We start from the raw sequence: 26324 nt of genomic DNA on the forward strand, positions 1-26324 counted from the left end.
TCATACATATCGTATAATTATATAGTACCAAGATCTTGCCAATAAATCAACAAGAAAGACCAACATTAGTATACTGTTACGACTAGGACTGTTTATCATATGCGTAAGGATTGCAGAGCAGTGATTCGTATGTTATGAAGTTGTAAATCATTGTGGTGGTAAAGCTCACTGTGGGGGACTTAGTGCACAACTTTACCACATATGTCTTTGATATGCAAATCGCGAACTACATCTGGCAATCCATGTATTACACGGAGGCAATTGCAACCCAGTGAACAGCTGAATAAAATGTTGAGCTATGAGGTAAAAGACTTCCATGGTCTTTAATATGCAAATCGCTACCGATGATAGGCTTTCTGTGTACTCTGGGTGGCTACTGCAACCCTATGATTGGCCAAAAACTTTCACCAAACTGGACACCGACACCTCCACCGACAACATCTGATCCCGTCTCACAATGCCTCTGCTTACTTCGTAAGGCGAGCTAAAATGAATGAGGTCTTGTCTCAGGCTACTTGATGCACACGGCCACGTAAAATTGCAAATTGAATCAACTCTGGCAGAAGTGTCTACTAACCGCCCAATCATCACAGACAGTGTATGCTGATTATGTTAACAAACAATCTGTGAACAAAACACAGTCTACACACAGTTGAGTTGACAGGAAGCCAAAGTTGTGACGATTTCAACCCACTTTTTAAACTGTATGTAAAAGCCATCTTTTTAGTGGAATCAATATCACATTCCAGTATTATCACACTATTAACCTATTGCAAATGACCTAAAACTTCGCTCAAACAGATGCATTTTTACAGGAAATATTTGTTATAAAGTATCACTTTTAGTGCTGAAACTTTTCTTCAGTAGGATGTCATCCTACTTTCCAACAAAATCTCTGAATGAGGTAGAAAGAGTAGCCATGGATGAAATTTTACATTATTTACCATATTTTATCCACATTTTTAACAAAACCTAATTGTGGCCTATCACTTCTGTATAATGTTAAGAGAAGATCATAAATTTGATTTGTACCCAAGAAAGGACCAATCATGGACAGACGAAGTTGGCAACTTCTGCACTGAGAAAACTTTAACAATCCAATTCTTGTAAATTCTCTGTCTTTGTGAGGTTAATAAAGGCATGTGGCCATCATGATTTATCACGGAAAATAAGAAAATCTGATTTACACAGATTTGTATTAGTGCGTCTAGACATGTATGCTAATGTTGTGAAAAATTGAAATGACCAGGTAAATTTTGTAAAACTAAGGAGCCATGCATTTACCCCAGATAAATCCCGGTAGAGGACTATTCACTGTTGGGCTGCAAGTATGATAAACACACTGTTTGCATGACCATTCCATGCAAATCTGTCTGTAACTGCAGATCTATAAACCAAAATAAAGTCAATTTGAACAGTATCATGTGAATTATAATTTTAGTTAAAAACAAAAACGTGACACTGTGTGACTGTCACCATCGAAACATTAACAGTTTTCGAGATGATTTAAAAAAGCTATCACTGGATGCATTTGAGAGGTTAACATCTTCTCTTCAGGTATATGACAAACGTACTACATGCCAGACAGCTCAACTTCGTTACCAAACATGTGAAGTACATGTAACTGTAAATCAGTCATTTGTCCATTAAACCTTCGCTCATCACCCACAGCCACATCCCTGAGCAAACCACACTGGCTTCCTTGCGCCTGGGTCAGGTTTTATAACAGACTAGGGCAGTCATTATTCAATGTGTCTATCTTTGGTAATCTTTAACCAAGCAGATGTCAGAGTTTTGTCTTCAACAGATGTCAGACTGTTTCAGGAGACCTCAGACCTTTCTTAGCACCTTGATGAATATGATTCTCTAATTTATCTGGAAAAAAAAACATAAACAAAAGTTAGCCATCACTATTCACCAAGTTTCTCAGTAGTTCATTACCTTCACCCTGTTTATAGGTTAACAGAGTAACATTAATTTGCTGATCTGAGTATTTATAAAAGAAAGACAGGTTAATGTTCCCACAAGAGAATCTTCCGAACCAGCAGGAACCAGCTGTGTGTCATCAGCACATTGTCTGATATTGGTTATCCCTTTCATGTTTATATTACTTCTGATCTTATATCCAAGTATTTCAGCACATGCTAGAAAAATATAAGATGACATGGGGTCACCTTGTCTTTAACTTCGGCTGATATTGAACAAGGACGATATAAGTCCATGATGCAGCACACTTGAGACGATATTCATTTCAATTGTTTTTAGGCGTTTTCGAAAGTGTTTTCAAAAGTTTAAAGATCTGACAACTTCCTGCATTAAGTTCCAGGAAATAGAATCAAAAACTTTCTCATAATCTACTGTAAGCAGTAATCCTGGTATTTCCTGTTCTACGGTTTCAAACATAATATGGTATATCAAACGTATATTTTGGATAAACATCTACCTGGTATAAATCCCCAATGGTCCTTGTGCATAATCATACTATTTTCAGTTTATTTACAATACCTGCCCTGATGAGATTATCCCTTAAATGTACATTTAGTAAGAGTATCTCTTGGTTTATTTGGTTTTGGTAAACATGCAATTATCCATTGTTTCTATGTAGCTGATATTCAACTTTTTTTGAAAATCAGCTGCTGTTAAAACAAAACAACCTAAATCTTTCCAGGACATTTTATAACAGGAAAACCATCCAACCCCTGGTTTTCTTGTTCATCTCATCAATGCTTAGCTCCTTATGCATGATTTCACCTTCTAAAATTTCAACTTAGTTTGGCAGAAAAAAACTTGGTGAAGAGACTTGGCAGAGGTACTTGGGAGAGGAAACTTGGTGGGGGGCCTTGGCAGAGGAATCTTGGTGAAAGGACTTGGTGGATGTTCTTGGCAACTTGGAGAAGGGACATGTTGGAAGTACTTGTCAGAGGCAACTTGATGAAGGGATTTGGCCAAGAAAACTTGGTAAAGGGAATTGGCAGAGGTACTTGGCCGAGAAAACTTGGTGAAAGGACCTGGCAGAGGCAACTTGGAGAAGGGACATGTTGGAGGTACTTGGCAGAGGAAACTTGATGAAGGGACTTGGGCAAGAAAACTTGGTGAAGAGACTTGGCAGAGAAAACTTGGTGGAGGTACTTGGCTGAGGAGACCTGGTGAGGGGAATTGGCAGAGGAAACTTGGTGAAGGGACTTGGCAGAGGAAACTTGGTGAAGGGACTTGCTAGAGGAAACTTGGTGAAGGGACTTGGCAGAGTGAAGTTGGTGAAGGGACTTGGCAGAGGAAAGTTGGCAAAGAGACTTAGCAGAAGTACTTGGTGGAAAAAAACTTGTGGCAGGATCATGGTGGAGAGACTCGGCAGAGGAAACTAGATGAAGGGACTTGGCAGAGCAAATTTGGTGAAGGGACTTGGCAGAGTAAATGGTTAAGGGACTCGGCAGAGTAAAGTTGGTGAAGGGACTTGGCAGAGTAAAGTTGGTGAAAAGGCTTGGCAGAGGAAAGTTGGTGAAGGGACTTGGCAGAGTAAACTTGGTGAAAAGACTTGGCAGAGGAAACTTGGTGAAGGAACTTGGCAGAGCAAACTTGGTGAAGAGACTTGGCAGAAGTACTTGGTGGAAAAAACTTGTGGCAGGAACATAGTAAAGACTGGGCAGAGGAAACTTGGTGAAGGGACTTGGCAGAGGAAACCTGGTGAAGGGACTTGCCAGAGGAAGCTAGGTTAAGGGACTTGGCAGAGGAAACTTGGTGAAGGGACTTGCCAGAGGAAGCTAGGTTAAGGGACTTGGCAGAGGAAACTTGGTGAAGGGACTTGTCAGAGGAAGCTAGGTTAAGGGACTTGGCAGAGGAAACTTGGTGAAGAGACTTTGCAGAAGTACTTGGAAAAAACCTTGTGGCAGGAACATTGTGGAGAGACTCCGGCAACGGAAACTTGGTGAAGGGACTTGGCAGAGGAAACTTGGTGAAGAGACCTGGCAGAGTAAAGTTGGTGGAGGTACTTGGCTGAGGAAACTTGGTAAAGGGACTTGGCAGAAGTACTTGGAAAAAACTCGTGGCAGGAACATGGTGGAAAGACTCCGGCAGAGGAAACTTGGTGAAGGGACTTGGCAGAGAAAACTTGATGAAGGGCCTTGGCAGAGTAAAGTTGGTGAAAGGGCTTGGCAGAGGAAAGTTGATGAAGGGACTTGGCAGAGGAAACTTGATGAAGGAACTTGGCAGAAGTACCTGGTGGAAAAAACTTGTTGCAGGAACATGGTGGAGAGACTCTGCAAAGGAAACTTGGTCAAGGGAGTTGGCAGAGGAAATTTGGTGAAGGGGCTTCATTGACAATCTGAGAAGAGGAAACTTCATGGAGGGACCCTACTGCAATAAACATTTATAAATACAGGTTGAAGAAATTCAGTAAATACTTAACAATTACTGTTTTGGAATAAGACTGAACAACTAATGGTGGGAAATCAAAACACTTACAAATTTTGTGTTTGCCTTTGATTGGAAATTTGATGACCAGTTCTTGAGGATGATCACAGATAAACACATACGCTGAAGCAGATTCTCCCTCAGGAAACTGTAAACAGACATGCTACAAACATCTCAGAATTTCACAATCCCATGTTTACAATATACTGTACATAATGCAGGGCAACAGAATGTTAGTCATCCAATACTAAACTCCTCACAATAGAATTATGTCACAATGTGAACTTTAATTTTCAAAACAAAAAAAGCAAACTCAGTAATAATAGCTGCATGTCCCCTATTTGTATGAGGTGTCAGTAGAACAGCTGTATATCCCCTATTTCTTTGCGGTGTCAGTACAGGGTGTCCCAGAAGTTGTGCACCATCCTGATTTTCATTTTTTTCTGTGTTTCAGATTTAATACTGATTTTAAATTTTTTCTCTCTTTCAGAGTTACTTATGACTAATAAACTCACAGTAAAAGAAAGGGTTGAATTGGTTTTTATGTTTGGAAGAGATGGGGCAACATACTGCTCTGTGGCTCAAGCATTCAACCTCAACCTGGATGATGGGAGACTTCTGGGACATCCTGTATAACAGCTGTATATCCTCTATTTGTACAAGGTGTCAGTACAACAGCTGTATATCCCCTATTTGTATGAGGTGTCAGTACAACAGCTGTATGTTCCCTATTTGTTTGAGGTGTCAGTATAAAAGCTGTATGTCTCCTATCTGTATGGGTCAGTATAACAGCTGTATGCCCCCTATTTGTATAAGGTGTTAGTACAACAGCTGTATGTCCCCTATTGTATGAGGTGTCCGTATAACAACTTTATGCCCCCCATTTGTATCAGGTGTAGGTATAAAAACTGTATATCACCTATTTGTATTAAGTGTCAGTATAATAGCCGTATGTCCCCTATTTGTATGAAGTGTCAATATAACAGCAGCAAGTCCCCTATTTGAATGAGGTGTCAGTATAACAGTTGTATGTCCCATATTTGTATGAGGTGTCAGCATAACAACTGTATGTTCCCTATTTGTATGAGATGTCAGTATAACAGCTGTATATCCCCTATTTGTATGAAGTGTCAGTATAACAGCTGTATGTGCCCTATTTGTACGAGGTGTCAGTATAACAGCTGTATGTCCCCTATTTGTATGAGGTGTCAGTATAACAGCTGCATGTTTCCTATTTGAATAAGGTGTCAGTATAAAAGCTGTATGTGCCCTATTTGTATGGGTCAGTATGTCCCCTATTTGTACAAGGTGTCAGTATAACAGCTGTATGTCCCCTATTTGAATAAGGTGTCAGTATAAAAGCTGTATGTTCCCTATTTGTATGAGGTGTCAGTATAACAACTGTATGTCCCCTATTTCGATGAGGTGTCAGTATAAAAGCTGTATGCCCCCTATTTGTATGAGGTGGCAGTGTAACAACTGTATGTCCCCTATTTGTACAAGGTGTCAGTATAACAGCTGCATGTTCTCTTTTTGTATGAGGTGTCAGTATAACAGCTGTACATCCCCTATTTGTATGAGGGGTCAGTATAACAACTGTATGTCCCCTATTTGTATAAGGTGTCAGTATAACAGCTGTACATCCCCTATTTGTATGAGGGGTCAGTATAACAGCTGCATGCTTCCTATTTGAATAAGGTGTCAGTATAACAGTTGTATGTCCCCTATTTCGATGAGGTGTCAGTATAAAAGCTGTATGTCCCCTATTTGTATGGGTCAGTATAACAGCTGTATGCCCCCTATTTGTATGAGGTGGCAGTATAACAACTGTATGTCCCCTATTTGTACAAGGTGTCAGTGTAACAGCTGCATGTTCTCTATTTGTATGAGGTGTCAGTATAACAGCTGTATATCCCCTATTTGTTTGAGGTGTCAGTATAAAAGCTGTATGTCCCCTATTTGTATGTAAGTATAACAGCTGTATATCCCCTATTTGAATAAGGTATCAGTATAACAGCTGTATGTTCTCTATTTGTGTAAGGTGTCAGTATAACAGCTGCATGTTCTCTATTTGTTTCATGTGTATTTGTATAATAGCTACATGCCCCTTACCTGTTTGAGGTGTCAGTGTAACAGCTACATATGCCCTGCCTGTGGGCTGTCAGTACAACAGTTACATGTTCCCTGCTTGTTTGAGGTGTCTGTATGAGAATTACGTGTCCCCTATCTGTCTGAGGTGTCTGTATAACAGTTGCGTGTCCCCTATCTGTTTGAGGTGTCAGTATAACAGCTACATATGCCCTGCCTGTGGGCTGTCAGTACAACAGTTACATGTTCCCTGCTTGTTTGAGGTGTCTGTATGAGAATTACGTGTCCCCTATCTGTCTGAGGTGTCTGTATAACAGTTGCGTGTCCCCTATCTGTTTGAGGTGTCAGTATAACAGCTACATATGCCCTGCCTGTGGGCTGTCAGTACAACAGTTACATGTTCCCTGCTTGTTTGAGGTGTCTGTATGAGAATTACGTGTCCCCTATCTGTTTGAGGTGTCAGTATAACAGTTAAGTGTCTCCTATCTGTTTGAGATGTCAGTTTAACTGTTACGTGTCCCCTATCTGTTTGAGGTGTCAGTATAACAGTTAAGTGTCTCCTATCTGTTTGAGATGTCAGTTTAACTGTTACGTGTCCCCTATCTGTTTGAGGTGTCAGTATAAGTTTCGTGTCCCCTATCTGTTTGAGATGTCAGTATAACTGTTACGTGTCCCCTATCTGTTTGAGGTGTCTGTGTAACAGTTTCGTGTCTCCTATCTGTTTGAGATGTCAGTTTAACTGTTACGTGTCCCCTATCTGTTTGAGGTGTCAGTATAACAGCTACATATGCCCTGCCTGTGGGCTGTCAGTACAACAGTTACATGTTCCCTGCTTGTTTGAGGTGTCTGTATGAGAATTATGTGTCCCCTATCTGTTTGAGGTGTCAGTATAACAGTTAAGTGTCTCCTATCTGTTTGAGATGTCAGTTTAACTGTTACGTGTCCCCTATCTGTTTGAGGTGTCAGTATAAGTTTCGTGTCCCCTATCTGTTTGAGATGTCAGTATAACTGTTACGTGTCCCCTATCTGTTTGAGGTGTCTGTGTAACAGTTTCGTGTCTCCTATCTGTTTGAGATGTCAGTTTAACTGTTACGTGTCCACTATCTGTTTGAGGTGTCTGTATAACAGTTACGTGTCCCCTATCTGTTTGAGGTGTCTGTATAGCAGTTATGTGTCCACTATCTGTTTGAGGTGTCTGTATAACAGTTATGTGTTCCCTATCTGTTTGAGATGTCAGTATAACAGTTACGTGTCCCCTATCTGTTTGAGGTGTCTGTGTAACAGTTTCGTGTCTCCTATCTGTTTGAGATGTCAGTTTAACTGTTACGTGTCCCCTATCTGTTTGAGGTGTCAGTATAACAGCTACATATGCCCTGCCTGTGGGCTGTCAGTACAACAGTTACATGTTCCCTGCTTGTTTGAGGTGTCTGTATGAGAATTATGTGTCCCCTATCTGTTTGAGGTGTCAGTATAACAGTTAAGTGTCTCCTATCTGTTTGAGATGTCAGTTTAACTGTTACGTGTCCCCTATCTGTTTGAGGTGTCAGTATAAGTTTCGTGTCCCCTATCTGTTTGAGATGTCAGTATAACTGTTACGTGTCCCCTATCTGTTTGAGGTGTCTGTGTAACAGTTTCGTGTCTCCTATCTGTTTGAGATGTCAGTTTAACTGTTACGTGTCCACTATCTGTTTGAGGTGTCTGTATAACAGTTACGTGTCCCCTATCTGTTTGAGGTGTCTGTATAGCAGTTATGTGTCCACTATCTGTTTGAGGTGTCTGTATAACAGTTATGTGTTCCCTATCTGTTTGAGATGTCAGTATAACAGTTACGTGTCCCCTATCTGTCTGAGATGTCAGTATAACAGTTATATGTCCCCTATCTGTTTGAGGTGTCAGTATAGCAGTTAGGTGTCCCCTATCTGTTTGAGGTGTCTGTATAGCAGTTACGTGTCCACTATCTGTTTGAGGTGTCTGTATAACAGTTACGTGTCCCCTATCTGTTTGAGATGTCAGTATAACAGTTACGTGTCCCCTATCTGTTTGAGGTGTCAGTATAGCAGTTAGGTGTCCCCTATCTGTTTGAGGTGTCTGTATAGCAGTTACGTGTCCCCTATCTGTTTGAGGTGTCAGTATAACAGTTACGTGTCCCCTATCTGTTTGAGGTGTCTGTATAACAGTTATGTGTTCCCTATCTGTTTGAGATGTCAGTATAACAGTTACGTGTCCCCTATCTGTTTGAGATGTCAGTATAACAGTTATGTGTCCCCTATCTGTTTGAGATGTCAGTATAACAGTTACGTGTCCCCTATCTGTTTGAGATGTCAGTATAACAGTTACGTGTCCCCTATCTGTTTGAGATGTCAGTATAACAGTTACGTGTCCCCTATCTGTTTGAGATGTCAGTATAACAGTTACGTGTCCCCTATCTGTTTGAGATGTCAGTATAACAGTTATGTGTTCCCTATCTGTTTGAGGTGTCAGTATAGCTACATGCCCAAAACTTAGGCTTGATCTGCAAATTGTCCATGGTGAATCCATGTACCAAGTTTTAAACAACAAACTGTTATGATGAACACAATTTGTTGTAGGTGACAACTGATGATTCCATCCAAATCTTCCATTCCGTTCCATTTTTTGAACTCACTTCCATTTTTGTCATTCACTGAATGACAATTAACATAAAAACAACTTCAACTCAACCAGTCTGTACTACAAATACTCCTATATGAAGTTGGCTACAGATAAATAAATGTCAAACAATAAACATCCCAATATCAAACATCAGAGGTCATGATTGATATCCCAGGATAGATATCTTAGTTATGGATATCCCATAATAGATATCATATTGGCCATGTCATTAACAGGAGGTTTCACACAAAGAGTCCAGCACATTCACACAGTGTTACAGACAACTTATGTCATATAGCGGATGTATAATATGCTAAATATGTAAAATAACATCATCAAAGACCGGTTTCCTTCAGGTTGTTAATGCAGTACCTTTTGCCTGTACTCTTCTTGGCCCAAACAGTCCAGCACATTCACACAGCCCAACAGACAACTGACTGGGTACTGTGTGGGGAACTTAAGCTTAGGATCTGGAACAACAACGGTGTAAATAACACATATACATAAACATATCTGTTTAATAAAACAATCAGTGTTTACATAATTCATGTAGAATACATGTACACTTCCTTCGTGTTTGGCTGTAGGACTCTTCAAGTTGGGTGGTGTACAATGGCTGCAGGACGGTCTATAATTGATGTAGGACAGTACTGATGGATGCTGGATGGCAAATGGCATTGACAACTGTAGGACTGTGCACAGTGGCTATAGGATGGTGTATAATTGATGTTGGACAGTACTGATGGATGAGGAATGGCAAATGGCATAGACAGCTGTAGGACTGTGTACAGTGGCTATAGGATGGTTTATAATTGATGTAGGACAGTACTGATGAATGAGGGGCGGCAAATGGCATAGACAGATGTAGGATTAGTGGCTATAGGATGGTGTATAATTGATGTAGGACAGTACTGATGGATGAGGGATGGCAAATGGCATAGACAGCTGTAGGCTTGTGTACAGTGGCTATAGGATGGTGTATAATTGATGTAGGACAGTACTGATGGATGAGGGATGGCAAATGGCATAGACAGCTGTAGGCTTGTGTACAGTGGCTATAGGATGGTATATAATTGATGTAGGACAGTACTGATGGATGAGGGATGGCAAATGGCATAGACAGCTGTAGGACTGTGCATAGTGGCAGCAGGATGGTGTAGATGTGTACAATGCACATGGAGACAGATTGGGTGTCGACATTTTACATCAGTCCTTCCATGCCTGCTACATACTGGTTTGAACTTGAGCATAATTCTGAGGTTGGATAAACAAAGTAACACTTTATGTATGGGAATGTATGTACAACAGCAATTAATGATTTTTCCACTAAAAATTTATATTCAACACAGAAAACATAGACATAGACATGTACTATAAATCTTCAACCTTTTCACACGTTTTCAAGGTGTTCATTCAAGCATGTTTATTTATTTATTTGACTGGTGATTTACGTTGTACTCAAGAATATTCAATATGGCCAGCATTATGATGCAAAAGCCATGGCAAATCTATTCAAGCATATTCTGAAGGCATTATTCTGACTGCATTAATAAAATTATACCTTTTGTGAAGCCCTGAAAGTGATCAATCCAGCTACAGTAGTTTTGTCTCCAAAATTCATTTGTTAATGAGCACAAATTGCACTGAAAGTTGATCTTTTGTATGAGAAAAACGTTGAGGACTGACTCACCATTGTAGTACTGTCTATAGAACTGTTCAACGTCCTCAATGTCATCTTTCTCGGGGGTCTTGCCAGTGGCAGCTATCCACAATCGACCCCTGTGGGGGGTGTACCAGGTCCTGCCCTCATGTCTACAGCAAGAGAAAAACAAATCAAAACGTTGTTTATTTGCGCTGCTCTTTTATGAGATCAACTGTAAGAATGCACCACTTTCACTTTTCACAAGACTTTATACATTAATCAACTTTTAAAGCAAATCGAATGTCCTTATAATGAAAAAAAAAAAATCCTTAATGGTGTTATAATGAAAAAAAAAATACAGCTTGAAATCATTTTCAAATAAAACGGAAAGACATTGGACATACAGGTAGAAAAAGATTTGTGAAAGTGAACCTGGCTGCCAACTTACCTTGTGAAGCAGACATATCCCATTGGAAAAATGCCATTTCATCACCAAATGTAATATTCTACTTTATCATTTACTTAAATAAAAAACAGTAATTTATCTGCTTGAAAAATGCACTTTTGGGGTAACATTTCAGGGCAAATACAGCACCTTTTTAACTGTATCTAAGTGTTCTTTCAACATGAGAGGGTAAAAGACCAATGAACTTATCAGGCTTACATTTTTATGCCTTTGATGAGAAGTGATGCCCAAGGCTGATGTATACTCAGGCTTACTTTTTTATGCCTTTGATGAGAAGTGATGCCCAAGGCTGGTGCACAATCAGGCTTACTTTTTTATGCCTTTGATGAGAAGTGATGCTGAAGGCTGGTGCACAATCAGGCTTACTTTTTTATGCCTTTGATGAGAAGTGACGCCCAAGGCTGATGTATACTCAGGCTTACTTTTTTATGCATTTAATGAGAAGTGATGCTGAAGGCTGGTGCACAATCAGGCTTACTTTTTTATGCATTTAATGAGAAATGATGCTGAAGGCTGGTGCACAATCAGGCTTACTTTTTTATGCCTTTGATGAGAAGTGACGCCCAAGGCTGATGCACAATCAGGCTTACTTTTTTATGCATTTAATGAGAAGTGATGCTGAAGGCTGGTGCACAATCAGGCTTACTTTTTTATGCATTTAATGAGAAGTGATGCTGAAGGCTGGTGCACAATCAGGCTTACTTTTTTATGCCTTTGATGAGAAGTGACGCCCAAGGCTGATGCACAATCAGGCTTACTTTTTTATGCCTTTGATAAGAAGTGATGCCCAAGGCTGGTGCACAATCAGGCTTACTTTTTTATGCCTTTGATAAGAAGTGATGCCCAAGGCTGGTGCACAATCAGGCTTACTTTTTTATGCCTTTGATGAGAAGTGATGCCCAAGGCTGGTGCACAATCAGGCTTACTTTTTTATGCCTTTGATGAGAAGTGACGCCCAAGGCTGATGTATACTCAGGCTTACTTTTTTATGCATTTAATGAGAAGTGATGCTGAAGGCTGGTGCACAATCAGGCTTACTTTTTTATGCCTTTGATGAGAAGTGACGCCCAAGGCTGGTGCAAAATCAGGCTTACTTTTTTATGCCTTTGATGAGAAGTGACGCCCAAGGCTGATGTATACTCAGGCTTACTTTTTTATGCCTTTGATGAGAAGTGACGCCCAAGGCTGGTGCACAATCAGGCTTACTTTTTTATGCCTTTGATAAGAAGTGATGCCCAAGGCTGGTGCACAATCAGGCTTACTTTTTTATGCCTTTGATGAGAAGTGACGCCCAAGGCTGATGTATACTCAGGCTTACTTTTTTATGCCTTTGATGAGAAGTGATGCTGAAGGCTGGTGCAAAATCAGGCTTACTTTTTTATGCCTTTGATGAGAAGTGACGCCCAAGGCTGATGTATACTCAGGCTTACTTTTTTATGCCTTTGATGAGAAGTGATGCTGAAGGCTGGTGCACAATCAGGCTTACTTTTTTATGCCTTTGATGAGAAGTGATGCCCAAGGCTGGTGCAAAATCAGGCTTACTTTTTTATGCCTTTGATGAGAAGTGACGCCCAAGGCTGATGTATACTCAGGCTTACTTTTTTATGCCTTTGATGAGAAGTGACGCCCAAGGCTGGTGCACAATCAGGCTTACTTTTTTATGCCTTTGATGAGAAGTGACGCCCAAGGCTGGTGCACAATCAGGCTTACTTTTTTATGCATTTAATGAGAAGTGATGCTGAAGGCTGGTGCACAATCAGGCTTACTTTTTTATGCCTTTGATGAGAAGTGACGCCCAAGGCTGATGTATACTCAGGCTTACTTTTTTATGCATTTAATGAGAAGTGATGCTGAAGGCTGGTGCACAATCAGGCTTACTTTTTTATGGCTTGGATGAGTGAGTGAATGCTTGGGTTTAACATCGTACTTAACAATTTTTCTATCATATGACAACGAAGGGGTCCTTAGAGTACATGTAATATGCCTCCTTCTTGCAGGACGAAATTTGCACTATCCCCTTATCGCTGAACGCCAGGGAGGAAGCTACAACTTCCTCTTTTAAGGTCTTAGGTGTGACCCGACACAGGACTGACCCTGAATCTACCGCCCCCAAAGCGGACGCTCTACCAAGCGAGCCACTGGGGTCTGTCCTTGGATGAGAAGTGATGCACAAGGCTGATGCATACTCAGACTTACTTTTTTATGCCTTTGATAAGAAGTGATGCCCAAGGTTGGTGCATACTCATGCACATTCCTTCGTCATTCATCTCCTGTAATTCTCTATCCTGTATTCGTACAGATGACCTCTTATCCACATTACCATTGTCCTCTGACCTTTCACCTTTGACCTTTTTACTGTAACTACCACCTGGTGGTACAAACTGAAAGCAAAGCAGACAGAAATTTGAACAGTGTCATTCAATATTTACTTGTTCAACAATACATACCTATTTATTCAGCCATTTATGCTCAAGAGGAAAAACTGATGTCCTCAATCTATCCTGACAAAATATGTGGGATTTTTCTGTATACTGTTTCCATGATCAGCCCATGAGATCAACCTTTCCTGGCCCATTATAAACAACCCTAATCTGCTTCATTGTCTCATTCCTTGTCATATTATCATATTTCAGAAAATTATTTTATCAACATATTATTTATATTCTGAAGTGTACATAAAGTAATAACAATGTGTGCCACAAATCAAAAGCAATGAAGAATTGTCTTCAGAAATGTTTTAATCTTTTTTTTTCACACTGTTTTCTCCCCAAGAAATGGTACATCAGAAATTATTTTATTGGGTTTCTGACCTACATTATTATGAGCATCAGAAAATCCAAAAACATATCAGAACAATCACAGAAACTAACTATTTCAAAAGTTCCAAATGTAGAGAAATGAGGGAGATTCTGATTAAGAAACTAGGCTGACATTATATCAGTTAACTGACATTATATCAGTTAACTGACATTATATCACTTAAATGACATATCAGTTAAATGACATTATATCACTTAACTGACATATCACTTAAACATGCCACATACTGCCCATTAGATTATTCTAATTCAAATGGTCCATATGGCACAGCCAAAAAAGTCTAAAAAGAATAAATAAAGGTAGTTTTGGGTACAATTTTGCTTGGTGATTAGCACGACACTGATTTCATCTCATCATTTATGTTCACTTTGATAACATGAAAAGCCAAAAAAGTCTATATTCTTAACTTTATTACATGCAGATAAGTTAAACCATTAACCTACATATACACTTTGCACATACTGTAATTCTTCAACCTTTTCGTACGTTTGCAATGTGTTCATTCAAGCAAATTCTGAGAGCATTACTCTGTGTAGACTGACAAAATCATACTTTCTGAAAAGCCCTGAAATTGGCCAATCTCACCAATGTAGTTTCGTCTCCAAAATTAAATTAAAAACATGTATAAATTGCACTGAAAGTTGCTCTTTCATATGCAAAAAGAATTAGGGTAACTGCTTTTATCAAATGGAATTCACAGAGGACTGTAAAGTGATCAATATCTCTTTCATTTGTATACCTGATTGTTGTTTAATGTCACACTCAGGAATTTTGCCTTATCTGATGGTTGTCAGTTTACAGGGTGGAGCGAACCAGTGCTCAAGATGAATCTATCACCAGTTACTGGAGGACTTTTCTTCATACATCTGACATGTCACATTGCAGGAGGCAAGTCCCATAATCAATATATACCCTAATTTTCGTCCATGGCTAATTTGCCCATTTTTCGTGGTTCTGAGAGTTCTATTGATTTTATAAAGGTGTTTTGAGGTTTGTTTGGAACATGGGATAATATTCTGCATTCAGTGCCAAAAGGAGTATTTTGTTACATTTGTTTGCCTCTAAAAATGTATTCTCATGGGCAAAATTTTAGGTCATCTCATATAGGGAAATCATTCGGCCAAAATAATAGAGTTTAAAGACCACTGGTTCACACACACATACACAGACAGGTGTTGCGACGTAGCATCATTTTGGGACCAAGAGTCTCAAACTATACACATATTCACCAACCTTTGGCGGTAACTGTTCAATGGTTGGGTTCATTATCTCCCCTTGTGCAGCGGACTCTTTCAATGCTTGCTTTGGCCGGGCACCATAATGAACCTGCTGTACCACCTCATCGTCCTCGTTGTACATCAGCGAAGAACTGTCATCTACATCAATCACCCGTCTACCGGCAAAATCGAGTGTGATCTTTCTGTCTTTGCGCGAGGCATGTCTCTTAGAACGAAGTTCTGCTTCTCTCTTCTTAAGTGCAGCTCGATCAGACTTAGACAGCCATTTTGAATTGGAGGCAAAGTAATCTGATTCATCATCTATCACTTTTGTCCGGGACACACTGCAAAAAAAAGCACATGCAAGAAAATTTCCCAAAAGATCACAGCAGTAAATGCCACCATGTACAGGCCGTGAAATCTTGGTGGTTGACGTAACTAAACAATTGGTCACAGGTTTTAAGCCTTGAATAACCAATCGTTCGGTTTCGCCATGACGAAAAAAGACCAATTGTTCGCTCAAAATGGTTATGTGAACATGTGGTTAATAAAGTCATCTACAGAACTTCTAGCAGATTTTTTCCATTTATTTACTGTAACTTCGGCAAAGCCTATTAATTTGTGCATAAAGTTGGTTGTATTGCAGTACAATCCTTCATGCACGTCCAGCGAAATCCTCAGCGTACATCAGGGTGGATCAGAAGCCACTATAAAACATATTTGTCATACACACTGAGAATCACATGACTTTCAAGGCCAGACCAACATGTGTTATATTCCTGAGTATTTTTATTTTCTTTGATGATTAATAATTACTTGCATAGTTAGCAGCTTGTAGTGTGTGTAATATCCAACTGGCTTATGCAGCCCTCACCACCCCTGTCTATTGAAATGGTTTCTTCAAACAGGGTGAAATGATATAACCACTCACACAAGGGAATGTCAACGATGAAGAGCTCATGGAAATTGTTGACTAGTGAAAGTTCAAATTCAGTTCAAATTGAATGTCACCTTTCTCCACCTACTGCTATTTTCTCAGCCTACTGCTAGCTCAGCAAGAGAACAATACATGACTGGGGAATGCTGCAGCTAGCATGTGTTGTGTACATAACAAAGGAGACGTAGTGCCAATGCTCACGGCGGGAAAATGTGGCTGTAGGTCGAATAATCCTTTCTTAGCTAAAAGTTTTAATATTTGGTCTTAACACAGAAGCCTTCTCAGGAGTTACCTATACACCACCTCTTAGTAAGCAGGTAGTTTGTAGGCTGGGCTTGACTACACAAACTGGAGACAGCCCAGATACATGGACCTGATAAATAAACAGAGCACGGACCTCAACGAAACCTGGTCAGAGCGGAAAGCTGGTGACTGCATTTAATGCATAATGTTCAAGTTCAGTAGAATACATTACAGCATGATGACACCAATGACGGATCTCAGGTGTATTAGCGCTTGTTTTTCGCCAACAGACAAGTATTAGAACAACGTGGGAAGAGGTAGCTCTAACAACTGAGATGACATCTATTTTGTGGTAGGTCTGCACAATTACACTCCACATAACAGACAAAATTTCGTGGCCTGCATATAGCTCAGGGCTCTGCAAATACTGATTAATTTCAGTCTAATAATGACCTTGTATTATTTTTATCATATCTCCATGGAAGGTAGGGTACTTCCACTCCACCAGGTAGTAAGCAACATTATTCATATTCCACTAAGTAGTAGGCAACAATTCATATTCCAGTAAGTAGTAGGCAACTTTATTCATATTCCACTACGTAGAAGGCGGCTTTATTCATATAAGTAGGCAAGTCAGTCTACTTTCTCAATTTCAGTCATGCTTATTTCCTAACCTTAATGAACATTTAAAAATTTTCCCTCAGAAATCTTCCTAAATACTGATATACACAAAAACTAACACAGAGTCTGATTTTTCAAAAAACTGAATTTCTAATGTTCCAAAGTTAAATTTTTGGTCAATCTGAATTTGAATCTGATCTAAATTAATATGGACATTTTTGACTTCCAGGAAGTATGTGCATATTAAATCACAAGTGACAGAAAGACAGAAATGAAGATAAAGATCAAAGACTAACCTGGTTCTATCATAATCTAGCAGTCTGTCTTTATGCTGTAATGCCTTCTCAAAGCCAGCTTCCATTTTTGCTACAGTGGTTGGCAAATAATCTCGATTATCTCCTTTGGTCAAAAACTGTCGTAACTTTTCACTCTTTTTTGAACCTCGTGATAAAATCTCCTGTTCTTCTTGGGTACACACCTGTAAACGTTTTCGTGAAAAAATCATCAATTTTGTACTCTTATAATTCTTCCTGCTCTCATACTATACAACTCCATATTCCTCATTGCAATTTCATTATTTTAGACGAAAATGACATATACCTATTCCATGTGTGGTCACTGTCCTAAAAACCAAAATTTGGAATGGCTCTCATTCCAAAAACATTTTACTTCTGAAAATAGAACTGTACAGTGGAATTCGAATTTGAAATACATGCAACAGATTAAAATTAATATCCAGTATTTGTCTACGTTTTTCCTCTCCCTGTGAAAGAAGATTTACAAGACTCATCACCTCTCCACAGAAGAGACAGGGACCAGAGCCCTCTTGCTCACACACCACTCTCTCACACCGCACACTGATCAGACAACTCACCACCTCTCCACAGAAGAGATATGGACCAGAGCCCTTCTGCTCACACACCACACACTAATCAGACAACTCACCACCTTCCTACAGAAGAGACAGGGACCAGAGCCCTCTTGCTCATACATCACTCTCCCACCCACACACTAATCAGACAACTCACCACCTTCCTACAGAAGAGACAGGGACCAGAGCCCTCTTGCTCATACACCACTCTCCCACACCACACACTAATCAGACAACTCACCACTTCTCCACAGAAGAGACAGTGACCAGAGCCCTCTTGCTCACACACCACTCTCCCACACCACACACTAATCAGACAACTCACCAACTCTCCAGAGAAGAGACAGGGGCCAGAGCCCTTCTGCTCACACACCACTCTCCCACACCACACACTAATCAGACAACTCACCACCTCTCCACAGAAGAGACAGGCACCAGAGCCCTCCTGCTCACACACCACTCTCCCCACACAACACACTAATCAGACAACTCACCACCTTCCCACAGAAGAGATATGGACCAGAGCCCTTCTGCTCACACACCACACACTAATCAGACAACTCACCACCTTCCTACAGAAGAGACAGGGACCAGAGCCCTCTTGCTCATACACCACTCTCCCACCCACACACTAATCAGACAACTCACCACCTTCCTACAGAAGAGACAGGGACCAGAGCCCTCTTGCTCATACATCACTCTCCCACCCACACACTAATCAGACAACTCACCACCTTCCTACAGAAGAGACAGGGACCAGAGCCCTCTTGCTCACACACCACTCTCCCACACCACACACTAATCAGACAACTCACCACCTCTCCACAGAAGAGACAGGTACCAGTGCCCTCTTGCTCATACACCACTCTCCCACACCACACACTAATCAGACAACTCACCACCTCTCCACAGAAGAGACAGGCACCAGAGCCCTCCTGCTCACACACCACTCTCCCACACAACACACTAATCAGACAACTCACCACCTTCCCACAGAAGAGACAGGGACCAGAGCCCTCTTGCTCATACACCACTCTCCCACACCACACACTAATCAGACAACTCACCACCTCTCCACAGAAGAGACAGGGAGCAGAGCCCTCCTGCTCACACGCCACTCACCCACACCACACACTAATCAGACAACTCACCACTTCTCCACAGAAGAGACAGTGACCAGAGCCCTCTTGCTCACACACCACTCTCCCACACCACACACTAATCAGACAACTCACCAACTCTCCAGAGAAGAGACAGGGGCCAGAGCCCTTCTGCTCACACACCACTCTCCCACACCACACACTGCTCAGACGACTCACCAGTTCTTCACAGAGGAGACAGGGATCAGACCCCTTCTGCTCACACACACCTGTCACACACTGATGAGACAACTCACCGCCTTTCCACAGAACAGACACGGACCAGAGCCCTCTTGCCCAAACACCACTCTCCCACACCACACACTGATCAGACAACTCATCAGTTCTCCACAGAAGAGACATGGACCAGAGCCCTCCTGCTCACACACCACTCTCCCACATCACCTACTGATGAGACGACTCACCAACTCTCCACAGAAGAGACAGGGACCAGAGCCCTCTTGCTCACACACCACTCTCCCACACCACCCACTGATCAGACGACTCACCAGTTCTCCACAGAAGAGACATGGACCAGAGCCCTCCTGCTCACACACCACTCTTCCACATGACACGCAGTTACTGATCAGGCGGTGCTTGGAGGCTTGGCACTCACAACAATGACGACCTGACAAAGAACAACAATGAGTTAGGATTTACTTTTCTCAGAAGCTGAAACTGAAACGAAACCTTCTTTTACCAGATTATTTCTGAAGGTTGTAAATGACCTAACATTTAATCCACCGCTAAGTCGCTCATTTTGCCTGATTCTGTTGGTCTTGGAAGTCATTTTCAGTTTGTTTGGAAGGTAGGATGATGTCCTTCTGGAGAAATATAAGACTCAACACAAAATTATCATATTTTAATTTGGATATACCTTGGCGTAAATATTTTGGGCCATTACATTACATGTACTTCAAAATCAAACTATAGCTATAGAACTTCTATAGGTTAAAATTGCTATTTTAACTGCTGAATTGCAAATTTGTTACTCTACATGTGTATGTTATTTATACACAACTGAGTACATTGGTACATATGTAAAATTTCAACATAAATAAAAACTGCAATTTTTTATAATATCTGAAGGCTGAAATCATGAGGGGACTCGAGGAAGATTGATTTGTCACTAACCGATCTCCCTCAGAAAATAAAGTATTATTATTTTTATTATTATTATCGCGATAAAGACTACAGCATGGTGGCCTGAAAAGGCCATTTAAAGAGACAAATAAAGGTCATACTAGAAAATATAATATTTGGCACTGAAGCCCTTAGAATATCATCTCGCTTTTCAACCAAACTTAATAACATATTTCTAAGATAAACAAAATTCCTACAATGAGGAAAAGTAACTAATCAAAGTCATGTACAAACTTTTTGTTGATATACATACCAGAAATTGAAAATATTTACTTTTCACCTTAAATGCAAACATACATAAAAATGTCAGTGCACAAGAACGTATGAGAAATAAATACCTGGTATCTGTATTGCGCTCCTGGCCTTTCCCTCCTGACTATATAGGGGAACAAACTTGTTTTTCTTCTTGGGTGAGTTGGAATGTTTCTCAGACTGTTGGATGTCTACATTCAAGTCCTGAGAAAGGTAAAAAATGTTGCATGGTCGTCCCAAGCAAAGATTTGTCTGGTGTTTTATTTAACTTATAGACGTTTTAGGGCCATTTCAAGCCAGGAACAATGCCAAAATCACACGTTATACATGCACTGAAGATAAAATTCTTACAAAAAGAAAAATTTTTTTGTTGACTTCCCTCAATCAGAAGACATTGTTGTAAAAATACAACAATATTATTAATGGATACCAGCAGGTGGCAAAGCCTCTGAAATAATCAAAAACATAGCATTTATTACGCACACTTCTGTTGACAATAACTCCCACCTACCTACAGTAAATCCCCTATAATATCAATCAATCATCAATAGTCAACCTGATGTATAACGTGAAATTTAATATCATTCTCTGTAGCATCCATGTACATGTAAACAGTTTAGTTACAAGCAACTGTGGTTTATTTGCCTCACGTATCAGTCTTATGGTCTGTAACTGGCATAAACTGGACCAGTGCAACGACACTGACTGTAACAATGCCTCATGGAAAACAATGCCTCATGGAAAACAATGCCTCCTATTGCCTTGTAACACTCACACCAAAATGGTCAACTTGTCAACTAAAGTGAGAGCAGTGTTTCAGCTCTGGTTTTGAGGTTGGTATTGAAATGCATGTATTTTTAACACAATAAGTCAAAACAACACTATTTATCTTTATTTTCAAAACTGATTATCATTCATATACATACCTCCATTTCACCAGCCAATTGCATTAGGCCATTCACAGTTGGAAAGGGAGGCTGGGCATCCGTCTCCATGACAACCTTCTTTACTGGTGAAGGTTTTTTAACTACTCCACTAAAATAACTTTCCTCTTCCTCAGGTTTTTTATATACCTATGTGAAAACATAACACACTCAGTTTATCAGAGAGTTAAAAATGCCTTAAAATATGTGAAATTACCGGGTAGTTTACCAAATAACAATTTGAAATTAATATCCAAGACAAAAAGAAACTAAAAAAGCTTGAAATCAATGACCCATGGTCTTAAGCTTTCTGACTTATTAATTTAAGAGTATTTTACTTTCAGGTAAAATTTTAGCACTAGAAACTCCCTCAAAACAGGCACCCCAGCAACACTTTACCTGCATAACATTGCATCACTGTCACTTGTCTATAGAGCTGAAATGCCATATCTAAGCTATAAGGAGATGACTCTCCATCCAATCACACGATACAGAGCTGCCTCAATGACAAGTCATGTCTTCAGACACCACACACAATGCCCATCGAGTCACAGGATACTGTTAAACTTATAGTTTTGCCTTACTGACACACTATGTCTGAGACACCAGACATGACATCCACTCAGTCACAGAATACTGTCATGTATATAGTGCTGCCTCACTGATATGCCATATATTAGACACCAGAGATAACTCCCCATCCAGTCAAAGGATACTGTCATACTTCCAGTGCTGCCTCACTGACAGGCCATGTTCGAGACACCAGTATGACTCAGTTGGTAGAGCGCCCGCTGTGAGGTGGTGGATCCAGGGTCAATCGCAGGTCGGGTCACACCTGACCTTAAAAGAGAAAGTTGTTGCTTCTCCTCTTGGCGTTCAACATTAAGGGGCTAGTGCAACAACTGGTTGACCCGTATGCCTTTAATAAGTCATCTCAGTGAAGCAGCACTAGATAAATGAACGGTCGAAATCCATTCTGCAGCAAGGAGGCACGTTACATGTACATGCACTACATATCATACGACTGAAATATCGTTAAGTATGACGTTAAAACCTAAGCACCCACTCACTCCCAGACACCAGACATGACACCCAACCTGATCACACGATACTGTCATGTATATAGTGCTGCCTCACTGACATGCCACATTTAAGACACCAGAGGTAACTCCACATCCAATCACACTAAACTGACAATGGCACAATTAGTAAATAGATGACTAACTGTTCAAGTACTGGCCAGCCCTATGTCAGTATTACGTATGAAGATATAGCAAGAGTTATTATATGTAGCTTAACAAAGTTACATCATTAAACTGTCTAAGGAATTAAATGTAGCTAAGGAACATTGAGATTATTTCATTTCAGTTGGCCAACATCACTTCATCCAACAACAACAATAATAACAACAACAAATACTGGGGAAAAAAAGTTAACAGCAAATTTTTTTTCAACTATAAAGAATCTAAGAGATTCTGAAATAAATAACAAGAGTAATCAAAAAAATTCTAATGATATCTATGAAGTACTGCAGACCAAAAATCCAAACCATTCTTCCTCTATTCCTAATCAAATTATAACTGAGGAACACAATGTACAAGTAACAGATTCCAAATTTATTCAAGAACTTCTTCGAAAATTGTGCCAGAAGTATTTCACAATTGAGATCTTCCACAGTAAAGCCAAACCTAGGCAAATTAAAATGTGTTATCAGTGAAAAAGTACAAAATGATTATACCTTCCCTTTTCCTAATGTTACTGAAAAGTATGTTTATGAACAGTTATATGCATTAGACCAGTGAAAGCCTGTGGTCTTGACTGTATAAATGCTAAATTTTTACAGTATTCTACACGAGATATCAAAAAATCATTGACTTCAATAACAAGCAGGTGCATAACAACAAATACCTAATACTTGGAAAATAGCAAAGATCATACCTCTCCACAAAGGTGGAAATAAGTCATTCATCAAAAATTATCGGCCCATATCAATACTTCCAAGAAAAGTCACATTCCTGTGAAAATGCTTTAATGAAAATTGCTAAATGTTGGCATTAATCAACTGCTAATGGAAATATAGCTGGATCTGATATGGCAAACCACTCAATCCTACTAGATAAGTTATAAGTGTATAAGTTCCACAACACAGCCTGGAGATTCTTTAGGTCTTATTTCCAAAACAGAAAATGTGTAGTTAATGTAGCAGGAAACGCTTCAGGGGAGATAACAATAGAAACAAGTGTTCCACAAGGCTCAATATTGGGAAAACTACTTTTCATCATGTATATCCATGACCTTCCACAATGTATTAAAACAAGTACTTCTCATATTGAGAACTTTGTTGATGACACAACTGTCTATTATAGTGAGTTAAAATGTTACACAAACTGAGACAGTTTTGAACGAAAGCCTAAAAGCTGTCACCATAGGGTGTTATGAAAATGAAATGTACTTAAATCCAGACAAAACAAAATTTATGGTAATAACTTCTTGAAAGTGTCTCAGAAGAGTAAAAAACAATGCCTTCAACATAAAAATTTAATACTCATCAACAAAATTGCTTCGTGTTTTCATAAACGAAACACTTACATGGTAAGACCATATTGATTTCATCCGCAAAAAAGAAATTCAGAAGTTCTTGGAATTTTAAGGCAGGAGATTTATATGGATTTAAAGACACAAAAAACTTTTTCTCATAGCTACATTTTGCCACTATTTGATTACTGTAGTTCAATATGGGGAACTTGTCCCCAGTCACTTACTGACAGATTATTTAAGGTTCAAAAAAGAGCAGCTAAAATTATTTTAAACTGTAAAATACATACTCCTACAGCTCCAATTCTCCTAGAGTTACACTGGATGCCAATTTCTAATCACATCTGATATGGTATGATTTGTTTAAATCATTGCAGGATAAGTCAACACTATATCTAAAAGAAGTGATTGTACAGCAGTACACAATACATTTCTTAGGTCAACTGTTAACAATCTTCATATTGAGAATAATAACTTGAACTATTAAAAAACAGTTTTACAGTAGTGGGCTGTCATGCTTGGAACAGTTTAGAATGTCTAATCAAAACAGCACCATCACTTTCTACTTTTAAGTCACGTTATTTGAAAAATTATTTTTATAATTAAAATTTATATAAGCTGATAAAAAATGGAATTGTATATACTGTTAGTACTTGTCTAATCTTCATGTATTGTTATAGACGGCCTCTGGGGGTGGGGGAGCAAATTGTTGACAGAGCCACCCTCTTTCAATGAAAGTTTCATTCATTCATTTGCTCATTCATCCATTCATCCATAAATAAGCAACACCTTACTAGACTAGAAACATGAAAGTCCATTTAACCTGGCAAAAGTACACGAAACACTACATTCCCTGACCATAGAACACAGATCACTGTATAACACTTTACTCAATGTACCTTCTGATTAACACCATTTACCTGAACTTCATCAGGTACTGCTTGTGATGGTTTCCAACGGTCCAGAAGCTCATTAACAAACTTTTTGCATCTTGCATCTTTCTTGTCCAGTAATTCATACATGTATTCTTCCAAGTCATGAGGGTCATTCATCGATAGTATATACCTGGTATGAATTCCAAAAAACATGTACTGGATTTAAGCAAAGGATGGATATTTTTTGCCAAAGAATTCTTACTTGATTCGATCACCATAACAAAATTGTGCGCAGCAATGGGAATGGGAGATGTTATAATATATGTTTGATCAGATAACAGCACATGTATGTGGAATGTCCCTTTGTTTAGCAAGTAGCCAAGTCAGCATTTCAGCAGTTTCTGGATTCATACACATTTGGATGGGACAAGGGGCCTTCTCTCAAAGTAACTTGAGGTGTGATTTTGTGATAGTTGCTAGACCGAATATACATCTTGCATAGTCAGGTCTGTTAGCTCATCGGTGCCGATGGCAGCCACTGTAATATCACCTCTCACAGCCATGTTAAAGGTTTGCTAAAGCCCCTACCTTATTTCATTCAAAAACCTGCCTGAACTTTCGAGAAACTGCTGATATGCCACTGATCAGCTTATCTGTTTAATCCGTTCAGTGTACTCAGATTAGTAAGGTATTTATTTATTTATTTGACTGGTGTTTATCGCTGTAATCAAGAATATTTCACTTATATGACGGTAGCCAGCATTATGGTGGGCAGAGCCCGGAGAAAAGCCACAACCATCCGCAGGTTGCTGACAGACCTTTCCGCGTACGGCCAGAGAAAGTCTAGTAGAGTAAATTAAAAACCAAAAGTGTTGGTGGTCAAATGTGTTCATAATGGCATTCACAGCACATTTCATACCTGTAGGCCTACTTCCTATATACACTGTAGGGTAGGGGTATGTGGGGTATAGGTTGAAAGACTAACTCCATCTCCATGGGGTGATGGCAGAAGGTTCACAACCATAACAGCTGTTTCAATGAGTATTATTTTTTAAACTTCTAGAATATAATTTAGACCACTGGCAGGCGTAAAAATTATTATCGCTGATAGATAAATCCTAAAGAATAAAATAGAAACATGACACCCAAATGTTTTTATTCGTAGTTCAATAACCTACTCGGCTACTGTCACTTTCATCTCTTGCTGTCAGTTGACACTTCATTGCTTGGTAAGGAACAAGCAAATGGTCAGGCGGCCACTGTTTCAAAATTCGTGAATACACGACACAGCATTCGTGACACACACAAGCTACATCGTTAGTGACGGTCATACAAAGTCGTACCTGGCATTTTCTTCCGAAATGTCAATATCAAATCTTGAAAACTCCCGACAAACCCATATGACTATGGGCGCTGCCATCTTGGATTTTCGATTGCACCATTCGGATGATTCCGACTATTTACGACAGTTTTTCTTTTCTTTTTTTTTTTAATTTATGATTTTTTTATCCTGA

The 26324-nt window shown here is 39.7% G+C and overlaps 1 protein-coding gene across 2 annotated transcripts; it reads right to left on the reverse strand.

The window, feature by feature from the left end:
* LOC135472958 (activating signal cointegrator 1-like) lies at positions 1–26236 on the reverse strand. Of its 2 annotated transcripts, none has more exons than XM_064752704.1 (12): positions 26154–26236; positions 24856–25000; positions 21404–21550; positions 20564–20681; positions 19592–19710; positions 17369–17550; positions 15288–15615; positions 13431–13615; positions 10817–10938; positions 9499–9596; positions 4459–4555; positions 1–1875 (listed from the first exon to the last, which is right to left on the reverse strand). In XM_064752704.1, exons 1-12 carry the CDS (start codon positions 26228–26230, stop codon positions 1811–1813), a joined length of 1683 nt encoding a protein of 560 aa, XP_064608774.1. In that variant the 5' UTR covers positions 26231–26236; the 3' UTR covers positions 1–1810. The 2 variants fall into 2 exon arrangements, with proteins under 2 accessions (XP_064608774.1, XP_064608773.1); XM_064752703.1 differs by having other exon boundaries at positions 24835–25000.
* Between the last annotated feature and the right edge of the window lie 88 nt (positions 26237–26324).

Source organism: Liolophura sinensis, chromosome 8, assembly GCF_032854445.1.
Source record: "Liolophura sinensis isolate JHLJ2023 chromosome 8, CUHK_Ljap_v2, whole genome shotgun sequence".
Lineage (NCBI taxonomy): Eukaryota > Metazoa > Mollusca > Polyplacophora > Chitonida > Chitonidae > Liolophura > Liolophura sinensis.

Excerpts from the sequence above, each read along its gene's own strand:
- LOC135472958 (XM_064752703.1), bottom strand. The coding sequence starts at position 26,230 with ATGGCAGCGCCCATAGTCATATGGGTTTGTCGGGAGTTTTCAAGATTT. Across the intron at positions 17,551-19,591 it reads GTCTCTTCTGTGGAGAACTG|GTGTGTACCCAAGAAGAACA; the intron begins GTGAGTCGTCTG and ends AAACGTTTACAG. Across the intron at positions 1,876-4,458 it reads CAAAGGCAAACACAAAATTT|ATAAATTAGAGAATCATATT; the intron begins GTAAGTGTTTTG and ends TTTTTTTTCCAG.